This window comes from Daphnia pulex, chromosome 2 (assembly GCF_021134715.1).
Source record: "Daphnia pulex isolate KAP4 chromosome 2, ASM2113471v1".
Classification (NCBI taxonomy): Eukaryota; Metazoa; Arthropoda; class Branchiopoda; order Diplostraca; family Daphniidae; genus Daphnia; species Daphnia pulex.
The window spans coordinates 8,629,755-8,646,221 of record NC_060018.1 but is presented as its reverse complement, the minus strand read 5'-3'; the positions used below and the strand labels follow the sequence as shown (position 1 = coordinate 8,646,221).

The 16,467-nt window shown below is 39.6% G+C and overlaps 3 protein-coding genes across 7 annotated transcripts; 1 reads left to right on the top strand and 2 right to left on the bottom strand.

Annotated features, from left to right (window-relative positions):
- Positions 1 to 512: 512 nt before the first annotated feature.
- LOC124207073 (cyclin-G-associated kinase-like) lies at positions 513 to 9,738 on the bottom strand. 4 transcript variants are annotated; one of them, XM_046604372.1, is made up of 19 exons: positions 9,604 to 9,738; positions 9,355 to 9,515; positions 9,232 to 9,293; positions 9,095 to 9,154; positions 8,918 to 9,023; positions 8,638 to 8,848; positions 8,317 to 8,497; positions 8,145 to 8,258; positions 7,744 to 8,082; positions 7,402 to 7,685; positions 6,907 to 7,336; positions 6,762 to 6,837; positions 2,932 to 3,150; positions 2,645 to 2,871; positions 1,975 to 2,584; positions 1,552 to 1,836; positions 1,309 to 1,481; positions 1,060 to 1,236; positions 513 to 986 (listed from the first exon to the last, which is right to left on the bottom strand). In XM_046604372.1, exons 2-19 carry the CDS (start codon positions 9,485 to 9,487, stop codon positions 882 to 884), a joined length of 3,792 nt encoding a protein of 1,263 aa, XP_046460328.1. In that variant the 5' UTR covers positions 9,488 to 9,515; positions 9,604 to 9,738; the 3' UTR covers positions 513 to 881. The 4 variants fall into 4 exon arrangements, with proteins under 4 accessions (XP_046460328.1, XP_046460333.1, XP_046460311.1 ...); XM_046604377.1 differs by having other exon boundaries at positions 9,600 to 9,723; XM_046604355.1 differs by lacking the exons at positions 6,762 to 6,837; positions 6,907 to 7,336; positions 7,402 to 7,685; ... (7 more) ...; positions 9,355 to 9,515; positions 9,604 to 9,738 and adding exons at positions 3,296 to 3,725; positions 3,791 to 4,074; positions 4,133 to 4,471; ... (6 more) ...; positions 5,744 to 5,904; positions 5,993 to 6,127 and having other exon boundaries at positions 2,932 to 3,226.
- A 611-nt stretch (positions 9,739 to 10,349) lies between these two features.
- LOC124207148 (kxDL motif-containing protein CG10681-like) lies at positions 10,350 to 11,274 on the bottom strand. 2 transcript variants are annotated; one of them, XM_046604471.1, is made up of 4 exons: positions 11,125 to 11,274; positions 10,845 to 10,993; positions 10,562 to 10,761; positions 10,350 to 10,484 (listed from the first exon to the last, which is right to left on the bottom strand). In XM_046604471.1, the coding sequence occupies exons 2-4, from the start codon at positions 10,988 to 10,990 to the stop codon at positions 10,423 to 10,425; spliced, it is 408 nt and encodes a 135-aa protein (XP_046460427.1). In that variant the 5' UTR covers positions 10,991 to 10,993; positions 11,125 to 11,274; the 3' UTR covers positions 10,350 to 10,422. The 2 variants fall into 2 exon arrangements, with proteins under 2 accessions (XP_046460427.1, XP_046460433.1); XM_046604477.1 differs by having other exon boundaries at positions 11,061 to 11,189.
- Positions 11,275 to 11,556: 282 nt separating this feature from the next.
- On the top strand, positions 11,557 to 16,247 carry LOC124207093 (retinoblastoma-like protein 1). The gene is made up of 8 exons (XM_046604385.1): positions 11,557 to 11,935; positions 12,124 to 13,483; positions 13,549 to 13,685; positions 13,747 to 14,071; positions 14,129 to 14,403; positions 14,476 to 14,655; positions 14,739 to 15,212; positions 15,283 to 16,247. The coding sequence occupies exons 1-8, from the start codon at positions 11,795 to 11,797 to the stop codon at positions 15,616 to 15,618; spliced, it is 3,228 nt and encodes a 1,075-aa protein (XP_046460341.1). The 5' UTR covers positions 11,557 to 11,794; the 3' UTR covers positions 15,619 to 16,247.
- The last annotated feature ends 220 nt before the right edge of the window (positions 16,248 to 16,467 follow it).

Genomic DNA, 16,467 nt, shown 5'->3' with positions numbered 1-16,467 from the left:
GTGGCCAGGCACTACAGATACAGCGATACTACCCTGTTTCTACTTATAAATAATTGAATTGTTTTTTTGTCAATTAAACACCTTGCTTTTCGGATACGGAATAGAAAATACGGAGCTTCTCCCAAAAAATTGCCTCCTTGCGCATATCGTTGATTTTTGATTGTTTTGGGACAGGAATATTTTTGGGTCGGCCCTTTTACGAGTTACGACACCTCCAAATGTCGCCACAGTTGTGTGCCGTTAATTGTATGCGTATCTATATTATCGAGCGGACGGACTTGTTATAAGAGGTGTCTGTGACGAAGAATCAGTGACGAGAAAGAATAAAGTTATTTATATCGCAAATTCCAACAATTGGTTTGTGAGAAGTCACTGTTTTTCTGCAATAAAACTCAACGTGGCTACATCTTGCATCTGAACTTTCTGTAGCACCGAACAATAATTATTTTAATACTATTTTTAAATTAACTGAATTTAACCGAATCTTTAACGCTTCTTTTAAGAATCATTAATAATGATGCAGACACGTGTATTACTTCTTGAAAACCGGTAGCTATTAAACTTAAGCCGGGCGGAGATTACCGCCTTCGTTAGAGAAAACGAGACGACTTCTCCGTAGAAGAAACAGAAAGAGAACAATTAAAATCACGGAGAAGGAAAAGAAAGAAGAAAAGCGGCTGAGGAAAAGTTCTAAAAACGTGATGTAAGCTATTGTAGCTGAATTTGAAAGGAAATCTTGGGACGGTAGGGAGAGACATCGATTCCGAGTTACGACTAGATCATGGGCGTTTCGTATGAGTTAACCCAATGCTAGACAATTATAAACACGTAAATAGAACAATCAACGCTCGTAAACTATGAAGAATGGAGGAATGTATCTGTTATCGAAACATATTTTGCTGTGTTACGTCGTTTTCAAATTCAGACCAGGCGTCGTTCAGTTCCATAAAAATCATTTTTGCTATTTTCTCGTTGTCAGTTCCAGACTGTGTGATAATACATTCGAATTAAAGGCAACTTTTCTTACTAAATGTAAATGACGTGATAAATTTTACCAACCTGTTTGTCTGGATGCACTGCCAAGCAAGCCTTACGATACATTTTCTTGACATCCGTGTGCGACACTAGCTGGTGCATCCCCACGTCTTGCCATTTAGTGCCTTCCCAGAGAACGGTATGGAGCGAGCAGAGTAAAGCCCTGATATTACGCTGCTTTCCCTCTGTCCATTCCATAATCTGTCAAGATTAAACAAACAACAGTTAGTTCATAATTTTATCCGTAGTAAACACATTTTGTAAAATACTAACCTTCATTTTATCTGGATCTATATCTTTGGCCAATTCTTCCTTGCGCATAGCGTTGATTGTTTTGGGACCAGAATCTTTTTTGGTGCTACTAAAATCAAACCCCTGGGTTCCCAGCAAATCCCCAAACATATCGCCAGCAACTTTAGGTCTAGGTAAGCCACCACCTCCTTTGGCTGAAATTTAAAGAAATACCGCATAATATTTAAAACACTGTTTTTAAATCTTTGATTAAGGAAAAATTACTATAATCACTACGGCCAAAAACAGAGTCAAAGTTTGTTCTAGAGTAATCAGGTTGCCCTTCGCCGGGTGTTTTGACGGGCTGCTGCATAGAAGTACTTGTTGATGTGGAAGAATTGGAGACTGGGTTTGACCGACTGGCCTGTTGTGGTATAGTATTCGTATTCGACCACATTGTTGGTGGCTTATGAAGCGGTGATCCACTTAACGAAGTTGACGGACTCGTCAAAGACGTGCCAGCAGCCACTGTGGGGAAATTCGAGAAGCCGGTAGGTGGATTCGCCAACCCTTATTAGATGAACAATATAAATAATAAATTTATTAAGAAAATAATTAAGAATTATTTGATGAAATATTATCAAGACGAAATTTGACTAGCGTATTATGGTCGTAATAAAGTGAATCGCTGAAGGAAAATAACAATACCGATATTCATAGGCGGAATGGGTTTCACAGATGACCCCCACGTTGGAGTTCTAGTCGCATTGGAATTTGCCGTTCCAGCAAGCCCAATTAAGTTCCCAAAATCAGCAAGTGGGTCCTTTGCTTTAGCTTCCAAATTAGGAGTGCTCGAATTGCGAGGAATACTGGGTAGTGTCATAGGGCGAGATCCACTAGTCGGTGTCTGTTTAAGGATTGAATCCCAGTTACCCATTAGAGATTCGTCAGACGGTTGAGATTGCTGAACAGTGGCGAAATTGCCAATGCTGTTGGAAGAACTCAAATTATTGGGAGCTGCAGTCACGCCTGCAGGAGCTCCCACTAAGGGATCGAAAGGATCCAAAGTGAAGAAGGGATTAGCTGGAGTGGACGATGAAACAAAAGTTGAGGTTGCAGGCGAAGTCTCTTTAGATGTTTGAAGTAAATCTTGAAGAAAATCGCCATTACCGCCACCTTGACTTCCGACTAAAAGATTGCTGGAGGTCTGGGAGGATAAGTTCAATAACTCGCCTTCTTCAACGCCAGAAGAATGATTAGATATCAACACTGAACTTGTTGATTCAGATCCCAAATTCAGCAGATCCACATTTATCTCCTGCAAGTAAAGGAGTGAAATAAAAAAAGCCGCAGTAATGTTATTAAATAGGCTACAAACCTGAACAGGGGAAGAAGGTCGAATGGGACTTGTCGAAGCAACAATGGGAGTATATATTTTTTCCGCTGCATACTGATCAGTATCCCTTACAGGAACCGATTTACAGGCCGTTTCTACATCGTTTGCGTTATTACCGGTTGCATCGCAAAATGTGTCGAAAACTTCGTTGATTTCTTCTCGGGATGTGAATAGCACCATCGCATTCTTGACACTGTTATCGCCTGCGCCTGTTTGCCAATTTAAAGTAATACATTTCCAATGGTTTTGTTTAATTCTGCAATGCTTACCCCAAGGTTCGGGTTGAACAGTACGTTCTTGATCAAGTACAAAAAAGCTAAGCGAGGCCATGAAATTGGGACCATGAAGGTCTCCTCCCTCAGTAGTAATGGCAACTTCATCAAGCTGGTTTCGGGGCAATCGCAAAGTCGTTTCTTCCTCGTGAATGAAACCTGTGTGGATTTGGAATTGACAGATCTTTAACCCGGCCGGTCTGCCCTGTACGACACCCCCAAGCGTATTGCGAGCATGGTACACAACAACAGTAATGTCGCCACACACAGTTGTGTTTAGTTGTAGCGTAACCTAACATCAAAAGAACGGACTTGTTATAAGAGTGTGTGTATGAGGAAGAAACAGGCCATAAATATATACCTTATTTTCTGAAACGTGATAAACACGCATGCGTTCATACTCAGTCAGTGTTGAGAGAAGTCGCTGATCACCTTGGAAGATCTCAACATATGGGCGACATCCATCCCGATTTTTGGTAAAAATTGGGACTGGGCTTAAAGTCAAAGTCGCTAGAGTGACAGGCTTGTGATGCGGCCGTATAGGATGAGGTTCAACCAGCAGACTCATATAGTAATTAAGATATCGATACTGTGAAGCGTTAAGACCGGGAGGATACCGTTTAACGGCAAACATTTGTAGGGCCTCTTCGATAGAACGAAATAACTGAGTGTAAAGAAAGAGTGCTGCTACAACCACTGCCGATGATGCCTTTCCATCCATGCAGTGAAGAACACAGACATTTTTAGTGTCGCGGTCAAGGTAATTATACATGCTCTTACACAAAGCATATCTGAAAATTGCAAAAAAAAAATTCTTCAGAAGTTGTCTACAACAGGATAAATACTGAATATGTACAAAGTTCTCAATGAAGGAGCTTGTCGCTGGGGCCAACCACAACAAATCAAGTTGTTGAACTTGGTGGATGCATACGAACGTCCTGAAACATTGTAGACTGCATAGTGAGATCCATGGCGAGTGTCTAGAGCATTTCGCACATCGTCAATGTGGTGACGATAGGCTGACTCAATTCCTTCAGCTGGAAATGAGGTAACAATCAATCGCGATGTAACGTAGCTAAGATCAAGCTCTGACCGTGCCATGCTTTGCTGCACTGTTTGCATGACTTTAGTCGATGTATCCTAGAAAAAGTATGTAGATTTTCATACTTAAATATTTAAAAAAAGATGAAAATTCTACCTTCAAGTTTTTAAAAAGGCTCCCCGCTCCTCCTTTCAAGGATGATAATAATCCCATCGTAGGTTGAGAAGATGTCGTTGAATGCATAGATGGAGCAGGGTGAGTTGCGATATGGTGTAGCTGATTAGCTATTGGATTTGGTGGTGGAGGTCGACGAGGTGGCTGAGGTGATGACTGGGTAACGACAGATGCACTTGGGCGGGCAGAAGGCGGTGGCATGGCTGATTGACTGGGCAAATTCACCTTAAGTCCACATTTCATTTGGTATCCTCGCGTTTCTCCAATGGCTGCTAGACGATCAAGTACCTCACTTATAGTTAACCGTGCACGTGGATCAACCTGAGGGGGGAACAGAATATATTATATTTCTTTTAAAATACTTGCAAATCATTATAAAATACTTTTAGCATTCCACGGATAATGTCATGGAAGATGTCGTATCGACCGTCATTGCTAGGCAACGAAAAGTTGCCATTAATGATTCGTAATTTGGCTCCATCTTCAAAAGGGTGCGTCTAATGATAAAATATTTATCTTAAACTATCGCTGCACCAGGAAAATAGTGTGCTTAACCTGATAGCATAGAACATAAAGTACACATCCTAAAGCCCATATGTCTGCCGCGGTCGTGATAGGATAATTGCTCCAAGTATCAATCATCTCAGGAGCACGGTATACTGGTGTAGTATGTTTAGCCATCTCTTCTTCAAGCAAACCCCGTTGAGATGCCGTCCAATCAGGGCCAGGAAAATGTCTATAAAATATATTCTATTATTAGAACAAGAAAAAAAAGCTAATAGCATAACTAATCAATGGTAATTCAGGATGAAGAAACAGTACTAAGGAAGGAAGATAAAAATGACCAGAAAACAGTAAATGGTGAACAAAACTTACTGCTGGGTTGTAGCACTCCCAAAGTCACACAATTTGATAACACCATCAGCAGTGAGGAGCAAATTTTCAATTTTAAGATCTCTATGGATTATAGGTTGTTCCAGGGTGTGAAGGGCTTGAACAGCTTTACATGTTTGCCAAAATACTGAACTAACTTCTTCTGGTGTTAATGGAGAGTTTCGTACTCTCAATGCATCAAACAAGGCTCCTCCTGTAAATATAACCAATACAAAATATACATACATATATTTTTTATTGGTAAAAGAAACTGTACTGATACCTGAACAAAGTTCAGTGACCACTAAATATTCTTTTGAACCTCCTCCTCTATCATTACAGCAGGCAGAAATAAAATTGATCACATGAGGATGACCAGCTAGTTTTTTCTGAAAAAATGATGTAATAAAACTAAGGACTTTGAATGCATGTTATTTGAAACAATCTAATATCAAATTACCAAAAATGCTACTTCCTGTATAATGCTTTTGACAGCATCGGTATCAGCTGCAATGAGTCTCTATTAAATTGAATAATCAGATACATATTATAATAGTACATGTTAAATTTAATTCTATGGTCTTGTTTCTATATTACTTTCAAAGCGTAATCTTGATTGCTCTGTACATCTTGGGCAATAAAAACAAAAGCATATCCACCTAAGATTGGCCATAAGTTGTAAATAGTTAATTCATATGAAACGTGTAACAACGAAATCACCTTCTCCAATTTGACGTTTTATCCGAAGCTGCACCGAATTGACATTGACCATAGCTCCAATGAGAGGATTCTCAGAAGCGCCATTGTTACTTGCTGTAAAATAGTTAGCAGCTGACTTTAAAAAATCGGCCATTTAGAGGATGAGGAGGTTGAATAAAAAACTGAAAAAGAAAAAGCACGAAACCACGAAACAGGTCAACTGGAATTGTTAATTAAGTGTAAACGTGTTTTCAACAATTGAATACTTGCAATTTATTTTTGACAGCTAAACAGCGTTGCTGCCTGCCTGCGAATTCGTCTTCTCGTCAGACTCTAGCGGCAGACTCACGACCGCCCTTCCCGCAAGGCCGCAACTCACCCAGTGATAAAGCTTGGAATTATTGGTTATTACCCTTCCTTTCAGACACGCGCTTATACTGATGATATCTGAAACCATTGTTTTAAAAAATTTAGCATATCCTTTTATATTTCGTAGTTTCGTAGTTGTAATAATTCTTCTCACAACATTTTTGCTAATAAAATAACAGTATAATATGGCCTAGCTTTTTTTATGGAACTTTATGACATTAAAAATGTTTATTTTTCTATCTCCTGCCGATCTATATTTATTCTTATTATTCTACTAATTACAAATAATTCCATTGACATTAAAATCGTTTGCCGTTTTGGGTTCCATAACATACATAGGCCTAATTTCAGAAAATAACATTCAAATTTGTTTGAGAGCTACAAAAATATCATTCGAAACAGAGAGCCGCATCATTGGTACATTAAAGAGTATAACATTTACGAAACCTCTGTTAAGACTAGAATACATAAAATTCGACAAAAATAATCCCTAGCCTTAGTGTTTCATTTTTATCTTAGGAAAGTAGCCTACACGTATATAGGCTCCGATGCGCAATACTATGATTTTCAACAGCACCTTTTCCGGCTGTAAATATATGCACAAACTATCAAAACTGACGATGTTATATTTTTTAAATAATGACTGATTGAAGTCTTCACTTGAAGTCACCCCCAAGCGTATTGCGAGCATGGTACACAACAACAGTAATGTCGCCACACACAGTTGTGTTTAGTTGTAGCGTAACCTAACATCAAAAGAACGGACTTGTTATAAGAGTGTGTGTATGAGGAAGAAACAGGCCATAAATATATACCTTATTTTCTGAAACGTGATAAACACGCATGCGTTCATACTCAGTCAGTGTTGAGAGAAGTCGCTGATCACCTTGGAAGATCTCAACATATGGGCGACATCCATCCCGATTTTTGGTAAAAATTGGGACTGGGCTTAAAGTCAAAGTCGCTAGAGTGACAGGCTTGTGATGCGGCCGTATAGGATGAGGTTCAACCAGCAGACTCATATAGTAATTAAGATATCGATACTGTGAAGCGTTAAGACCGGGAGGATACCGTTTAACGGCAAACATTTGTAGGGCCTCTTCGATAGAACGAAATAACTGAGTGTAAAGAAAGAGTGCTGCTACAACCACTGCCGATGATGCCTTTCCATCCATGCAGTGAAGAACACAGACATTTTTAGTGTCGCGGTCAAGGTAATTATACATGCTCTTACACAAAGCATATCTGAAAATTGCAAAAAAAAAATTCTTCAGAAGTTGTCTACAACAGGATAAATACTGAATATGTACAAAGTTCTCAATGAAGGAGCTTGTCGCTGGGGCCAACCACAACAAATCAAGTTGTTGAACTTGGTGGATGCATACGAACGTCCTGAAACATTGTAGACTGCATAGTGAGATCCATGGCGAGTGTCTAGAGCATTTCGCACATCGTCAATGTGGTGACGATAGGCTGACTCAATTCCTTCAGCTGGAAATGAGGTAACAATCAATCGCGATGTAACGTAGCTAAGATCAAGCTCTGACCGTGCCATGCTTTGCTGCACTGTTTGCATGACTTTAGTCGATGTATCCTAGAAAAAGTATGTAGATTTTCATACTTAAATATTTAAAAAAAGATGAAAATTCTACCTTCAAGTTTTTAAAAAGGCTCCCCGCTCCTCCTTTCAAGGATGATAATAATCCCATCGTAGGTTGAGAAGATGTCGTTGAATGCATAGATGGAGCAGGGTGAGTTGCGATATGGTGTAGCTGATTAGCTATTGGATTTGGTGGTGGAGGTCGACGAGGTGGCTGAGGTGATGACTGGGTAACGACAGATGCACTTGGGCGGGCAGAAGGCGGTGGCATGGCTGATTGACTGGGCAAATTCACCTTAAGTCCACATTTCATTTGGTATCCTCGCGTTTCTCCAATGGCTGCTAGACGATCAAGTACCTCACTTATAGTTAACCGTGCACGTGGATCAACCTGAGGGGGGAACAGAATATATTATATTTCTTTTAAAATACTTGCAAATCATTATAAAATACTTTTAGCATTCCACGGATAATGTCATGGAAGATGTCGTATCGACCGTCATTGCTAGGCAACGAAAAGTTGCCATTAATGATTCGTAATTTGGCTCCATCTTCAAAAGGGTGCGTCTAATGATAAAATATTTATCTTAAACTATCGCTGCACCAGGAAAATAGTGTGCTTAACCTGATAGCATAGAACATAAAGTACACATCCTAAAGCCCATATGTCTGCCGCGGTCGTGATAGGATAATTGCTCCAAGTATCAATCATCTCAGGAGCACGGTATACTGGTGTAGTATGTTTAGCCATCTCTTCTTCAAGCAAACCCCGTTGAGATGCCGTCCAATCAGGGCCAGGAAAATGTCTATAAAATATATTCTATTATTAGAACAAGAAAAAAAAGCTAATAGCATAACTAATCAATGGTAATTCAGGATGAAGAAACAGTACTAAGGAAGGAAGATAAAAATGACCAGAAAACAGTAAATGGTGAACAAAACTTACTGCTGGGTTGTAGCACTCCCAAAGTCACACAATTTGATAACACCATCAGCAGTGAGGAGCAAATTTTCAATTTTAAGATCTCTATGGATTATAGGTTGTTCCAGGGTGTGAAGGGCTTGAACAGCTTTACATGTTTGCCAAAATACTGAACTAACTTCTTCTGGTGTTAATGGAGAGTTTCGTACTCTCAATGCATCAAACAAGGCTCCTCCTGTAAATATAACCAATACAAAATATACATACATATATTTTTTATTGGTAAAAGAAACTGTACTGATACCTGAACAAAGTTCAGTGACCACTAAATATTCTTTTGAACCTCCTCCTCTATCATTACAGCAGGCAGAAATAAAATTGATCACATGAGGATGACCAGCTAGTTTTTTCTGAAAAAATGATGTAATAAAACTAAGGACTTTGAATGCATGTTATTTGAAACAATCTAATATCAAATTACCAAAAATGCTACTTCCTGTATAATGCTTTTGACAGCATCGGTATCAGCTGCAATGAGTCTCTATTAAATTGAATAATCAGATACATATTATAATAGTACATGTTAAATTTAATTCTATGGTCTTGTTTCTATATTACTTTCAAAGCGTAATCTTGATTGCTCTGTACATCTTGGGCAATAAAAACAAAAGCATATCCACCTAAGATTGGCCATAAGTTGTAAATAGTTAATTCATATGAAACGTGTAACAACGAAATCACCTTCTCCAATTTGACGTTTTATCCGAAGCTGCACCGAATTGACATTGACCATAGCTCCAATGAGAGGATTCTCAGAAGCGCCATTGTTACTTGCTGTAAAATAGTTAGCAGCTGACTTTAAAAAATCGGCCATTTAGAGGATGAGGAGGTTGAATAAAAAACTGAAAAAGAAAAAGCACGAAACCACGAAACAGGTCAACTGGAATTGTTAATTAAGTGTAAACGTGTTTTCAACAATTGAATACTTGCAATTTATTTTTGACAGCTAAACAGCGTTGCTGCCTGCCTGCGAATTCGTCTTCTCGTCAGACTCTAGCGGCAGACTCACGACCGCCCTTCCCGCAAGGCCGCAACTCACCCAGTGATAAAGCTTGGAATTATTGGTTATTACCCTTCCTTTCAGACACGCGCTTATACTGATGATATCTGAAACCATTGTTTTAAAAAATTTAGCATATCCTTTTATATTTCGTAGTTTCGTAGTTGTAATAATTCTTCTCACAACATTTTTGCTAATAAAATAACAGTATAATATGGCCTAGCTTTTTTTATGGAACTTTATGACATTAAAAATGTTTATTTTTCTATCTCCTGCCGATCTATATTTATTCTTATTATTCTACTAATTACAAATAATTCCATTGACATTAAAATCGTTTGCCGTTTTGGGTTCCATAACATACATAGGCCTAATTTCAGAAAATAACATTCAAATTTGTTTGAGAGCTACAAAAATATCATTCGAAACAGAGAGCCGCATCATTGGTACATTAAAGAGTATAACATTTACGAAACCTCTGTTAAGACTAGAATACATAAAATTCGACAAAAATAATCCCTAGCCTTAGTGTTTCATTTTTATCTTAGGAAAGTAGCCTACACGTATATAGGCTCCGATGCGCAATACTATGATTTTCAACAGCACCTTTTCCGGCTGTAAATATATGCACAAACTATCAAAACTGACGATGTTATATTTTTTAAATAATGACTGATTGAAGTCTTCAATTATATTTCTAACATTTAAACACAAAATCATGAGTGCAAGCCATTTTCAAGTAGTGTAGATTATACATCCTTTGTTTTTTCATCCTCCTCTGCTATGGGTGTTTGAATTTTACTTACAGCATCTGTTTATCAAAACAATTATTTTGGATAAGCTTAAAAAAAAATAATTAAAAAATGTATGTATGCAGTATGAACTAGCCTTCAAATTGATGTGGGTATTGAGATGCTGCTTTGGCTTTCATGATTTTGATTCTCTTGAAGATATTCTCCAAGTCCTTTTTTACTTCATTCAAAAGCTGTGCATGCTTCTTGAATTCTACATTAGCCTTTTGAAGGTGAACTTGGGACAGAGTATTACAGTTGACTAGCATTTCATTTGTCTTTTCAAACCGTTGAAGCCTATACAAAGTCAAAGTAAGAAAATGATAAATTTAAGTATAGTGTGAATAGTATGGAGTTTACTTGAACTTCTCCAAAATTACATTTGTTTCTGTGCCCGAATTATGTGATCAATGTCATGTTGGTTAGTGAACCCTGCAAGACCTTGAACAAAAACTTCAGCAGGAGTGAAATTTGAAAAACACTCGAAACCTAGTTCACTTTCATGCATTGACAAGTAATTCTCCATTGCCTGCACAAAATTAAAGTAAGAATATGATCACAGAAAGGTTCAGCTTTGAATAACCCAATAATGTTACAATAATCAAACAATAAAATTCTTAAATCGTTCTTAATCCATTCAAACGCGCTCATCTATTTTACCTAACCATCAAGTCATCAATATTAGTCAAAAAAAGAAGCTAGACAGTGCTAGAGGCTAGAACCTAGACAGCAGTGACAGTCAGAAAGAGCAGACAGACAAACAATTAAACCAAATTAAAATTATTATTATTCATTAAAATAGCCAAGGCCTGGGAATATTGTACACAAAACGTGTTCGGTGAAGGCATCTAGCGGATGCTACATTACTAAGATTTTCAATAGACAGAAAATTTCCAACCGTATCCATTATTAAAATCAGAACATGAATTAATTTTAATTTTAATTCCTTGCATCTTCGTAATCGTTCAGTTCGTATCTATGTGATTTATATGGCTAATTAAAAACTGTCTGGCCTTTTTATGTATGTCTCCATACAGCTGATTTCATTTCGCGCCAAATATTGGTTGTGGTCCCCACCCCAGATCTTATTCACCGCTAGAGGCTCTGTTCAGCAAGAGGGCGCAAGGGCCAGTCTGGAGAAAAACTGGGAATTCCCGCCACGAATCGCCGAGTGTAAGCTTTGTGTGGGTTTTTTCTACGTCTGATACAGTGGGCTGCAGTTTGTGTTACTTGTGATCTCCGGTTTTGCGTCCGATGTAGCTGGTTTCCGTTATTAATAAGCATAGCTACTCTACTGATTTAATAGTTACTGGCTTATTGACTACTCGAAATGGGTCTGTCTGAAGATGCCGACCAAGAAAACACTGAGGAGAGGTTTCGCGGCCTTTGTGCCGATCTCAACATTGACAAAAACACAGCCGATGAAGCCTGGCGAAACTATGAAACTCTTTCCACCAACTACACTCTTGAGGTAAATCTGCAATGCAGAGTTAAGAGATTAACTTGTTACTGGTCTGTTATCAGTTATTGTCATTGTCTGGTGGGTTGTGTCAGACAAATTACACCATTTACAAGCTTAGCAGTAATTACAATGCTGTTGACGGCAGATTTGTTCCTAGTTTCCCCATGGTCTAATCTGTTTTCTTTTTCTTTTGTTAGGGTGATCGAATCCATTGGCTATGTTGCGCCTTGTATGTTGCTTGCCGAAACAGCACTGTTCCAACTGTGGGACAAGTTGGAACAGTAGAGGGAAACTGTGTTAGTCTTACTCAACTCAGACGAAAATGCAACATCAGCATGCTAGATTTCTTTGACAAATCGAGGAAATGGGCAGACATGGCAAACCTGTCTGAAGAACTACGTCGCAAGTTTGTTAGCTTGGAACGTAACTTTGAAGTCTGCTCTGTGATTTTCAAGAAGTATGATGAGATGTTCAAAGAAATCTTCCAAGATCCGCTTAACGACCCTCCTAGACAGCCACGTTCTCGGAAGTCACGCAAACTTCCTTGCTCTGCAAAAGATGTTTACGACTTTTGCTGGGCTTTCTTCGTACGCATTAAGACTAATTTCTCACAGATCCACGAAGAGCTAGTCAGCTGCTTTCATTTGCTACTAGCTTGTCTTGATTACATCTACGGAAATTCTCTTGTTGCCAATCGCCGAGAACTCTTCAACCCTCAATTTCCTGGTCTGCCTAGCGACTTCCACAGTCGTGATTACAAAGCCCCTACTGAACCTGGCTGCATCGTTGAGTGTCTTTACTCAAGAAACAGCAGCCAGGACGAAAAAACCGTTGTTGACGTCAAGCGAATCAAAACGCATGTTCTCAGACCTTACGTGAAAAGCCTCATCGAAAAAGAGGTACTGAAGGGTGACAAAAGGACTCTATGCGGAATTCTTGACACATCTGTCTTTGACTTAAACAAGAAAGTGGTCAACAATGACTATGAGGATTACGTGCATCGTGTCGGCGATTTCGACGAGCGTATTTTCTCCAGTCCTGATGCTCTAACAGAGATAGGAACCCCGGTGAAAGCCACTTTCAACAGTATAGCTTCTTTCGAAGAACAAAAGCTGATGGTCTACCCAGCCCGCCGCAATTTGCAATCACAATTCGATGGTTCACATCACCTGGCGCTGGCCACGCCTTTGACCGGTCGAAATTTCCTCAAAGCCAAAGAACCTGGATCGGTAACGCCCGTATCGACAGCCACTCAAAGTGTCAGCCGGCTGCAGGCTCTGGTCTCCGGTCGTCAAACGGGACCTAGCGAGGAGCTCAGACGTATTTTCAGTGAGTGTTCTAACAATCCAGGGGAGAGTATTCAAGCCAGGGTTAAGGAAATGGGCGAGAAATTCTGCGCTCACTATGTCAATCAGGCCGATGAAGGGCGCACTAATGGTTTCAGTATGGATATGGCTCGCAAACGTCTGCAGTTAGGAGAAAGCCTGTACTACAAGGTTTTGGAAAAAATCATCATCGACGAACGCAGACGTCTCAAGGCAGGCACAGATCTATCAGGTACTAAATCTGAATTTTATTTTCATTTCATGTTTCACATTGTATTACTCTTTTTTTTTTGTCAGGAATTCTACAACAAGATATGCTTCATCAGCTTTTGATCACTTGTTGCCTAGAGATTGTTCTGTTCTCTTACAACTCCCAGCGCACATTCCCATGGATCTTGGAAGTCTTTCCTATTCAACCTTTCTACTTTTATAAGGTACTTAACATTATTGCCGTCATTATCATGCTCATTCAAAAGAAATCTTGGTCGGTTATAGGTAATTGAAGTACTCATTCGGGCTGAAGATTTATCTCGCGACGTAGTAAAGCACCTAAATCACATGGAAGAGCAAATTCTCGAATCTATGGCATGGCGTTACCAAAGTCCCTTGTGGGAATACTTAAAGAGCTGCGATCAACCCATTCCTTCTTGTGAAGAAGTTTCGCTACCAAGCCAACTTCTGCCACCAACCCCTTCTGCTCCGCAGACTCCGGCTGTCGTCCAGTCATCAGATCCAGTCAGAAACACTCCGCAGCAGCCAATACCTTATTCGCCATCGACTTACGTCACCAATAAGAGAGCGGAATCTAGTCTTGCTGCCTGTAAGTACAATATATTATCAAACTTTGATCTTGAAATTGAATGTTGCTTGTTACTAGCTCTTCTGCAATCACCCGTGTCATCGGTGGCGTCAGTAAATGAACGTACGCCAGCCCAATCGTCAAGGAGGAAATTGTTTCCCGGGCCTGAAACAGTTCCGCCAAGTCCCTCTAATACAGCGGCTACTCCTGCTTCTGTTGGCAATGCAATAAAGGCTTCTTCCAAACTGGAATTAAATGATCAGAAAATGGAACTTCTGCCCAGTCCCAGTGTGGTAACAACGGCTGACAATAAACCTAAGAGAACGGGATCCCTGAGTCTATTTTTTAGAAAGGTTTGTAGACTTCTAATGGCTGTTAATATTGCGAGATAATTCAACAAACTATTTTAATCTTTTTTGTTGCAGTTTTATCATTTGGCATCCGTTCGGCTACAAGACTTGTGCAATCGTCTCGAGTTGTATGAAGAAGACTTGCGTAAGAAGATCTGGACATGTTTCGAGTTTTCGGTGATGAAGCATAGCGATTTAATGCAAGATCGTCACCTTGATCAAATTTTGATGTGTGCAGTCTACGTAATTTGTAAGGTTAGTTGAATTCTGGTGCTATTCTCTAAAGGGAGATTAAATTAGATTTTAAGACTTGGGTTTTAATTATTTTACTTGTTTAGGTAACTGGTAGAGACAAGAACTTTACCGATATTATGCGCTGCTATCGAACACAACCCCATGCTTCGAGTCACGTATATCGCAGTGTTTTGCTATGCACCAAAGCACGCCGTGGATCTGCTTCGTCTACCTCAGGTTCGGCGTCATCAGTAACCGGAGGTAATCATCCTTCGACCACTCCAAGTCCTTCTCCCAGCGAAGAAGACGATGAAGCAGCTACTGGGTCTACTGTTAAAGTTAACGGTGACGAAAAGAAAGCTGAAACCAATGGAGAGAAGGCACTTCCACCAGTTCGTTCTTCGTCGACATTGCCTTTCCCTCAGCCTTCGTCCTGTCCACCTACCCCGACAGGTTTAGCTGGCACCTCATCCAGCTTCGAGTACGAAGATCGAGGAGATTTGATTCTATTCTACAACACGGTCTACGTTCGTCGACTTCAGGCCTTTGCTCTTAAATTCTCAAACAGGAACCGTCTGGTAGTGCATTTTAATCATTCTTTATTGCTAAATATCAAGTGACTAAATTTTTGTTTTATTCCCTATATAGGAGTCATTGCCCTTGTCGCCTTTGCCTTTACAGCGCCCAGTTCCTGTTTCTCCGCGTCGAAAAGTGTCTGCAAAGCATACGGTCTTTATTAGTCCGCTTAAAGGCAATGTCATCTCTCATTCGCCGCTGCCTATGCGTTATAGCTTTAATCGTAGCCCGTCGAAAGATCTTCAGGCCATCAATGCCTTTTTACGCGAAGAGCGTCCGACGAAACGCCTGCTCTCCTACGAGATTGGTCCACGAGACGCAGCCGACGCTGCTATGGCTCCACCTCCGCCCAAATTCGCCATGACAGTCGAAAACGCCGGTGCGGCGCGCAAGATCTCTTTTCATTGAAGGACATGTCATTGACACTTAGCTGCAACCTATTTCGCTTGATTTTTCTGACCCTTCTCCCTCGTCATCTGGCTTTGATTCCCCCCTGCGTTCCTTTTCCCCTTCGTTTTCACTTTTCTTTATCTCAACTCATGCATCTGAACAGATTAACACTACTTTCCTTTTTCTGGTTCATCCTCCCTCAACAAAATAAGAGAGGTAACCAACCTCCCAAACTATTTGGTCTTGACCATTCTTCTTTTAATTTTTCCCCAATTTTTTGTTATTCTCAACCTTATTAGTAGAATCACAAAATAGGTTTTTTTCTGATTTTTTTTTCTGATTTTTTTTTCTCTTTGTTTAATTGATTGTGGAATTTGTATTGTCATGTTGGCTATGGGTCGGTGTTGAATGTTAATGGAATGGTTTGTGTTGCTTGACTTGAATCATATGGAAGTGAGATATCGGTGATGAGTACGAACGTTGAAGTAGCCGCATCAACCATCTTGGGGAAATTGCAACGTTTTTTTTTTCTAGTTTCACAATCACTATTTCAGTTTTGAGATTTTTCCCATGAGACTTTTGAGTAAAAGAATGTGTAGTAACTTTGTTTGGAGCATAATTACAAACATATGGCTTTCAATATTTCACATCTGTATGTAATCTTATTATTCATTTACAGGACCTCTACTGGTTAAGGGCAATTATTTGTTTGTAGTGCAGATGAGTGTGTTAAAATATCAACGATAATAGTGTACAGATGAGAAAACAAAACATTTCCAAGCAAGCGCTTGGAAGGGGAATATTAAACAGGTGAACCATAATCATTAAAATGTTTCGATTAGGAAAGTATTTGCAATCGGATCGTCA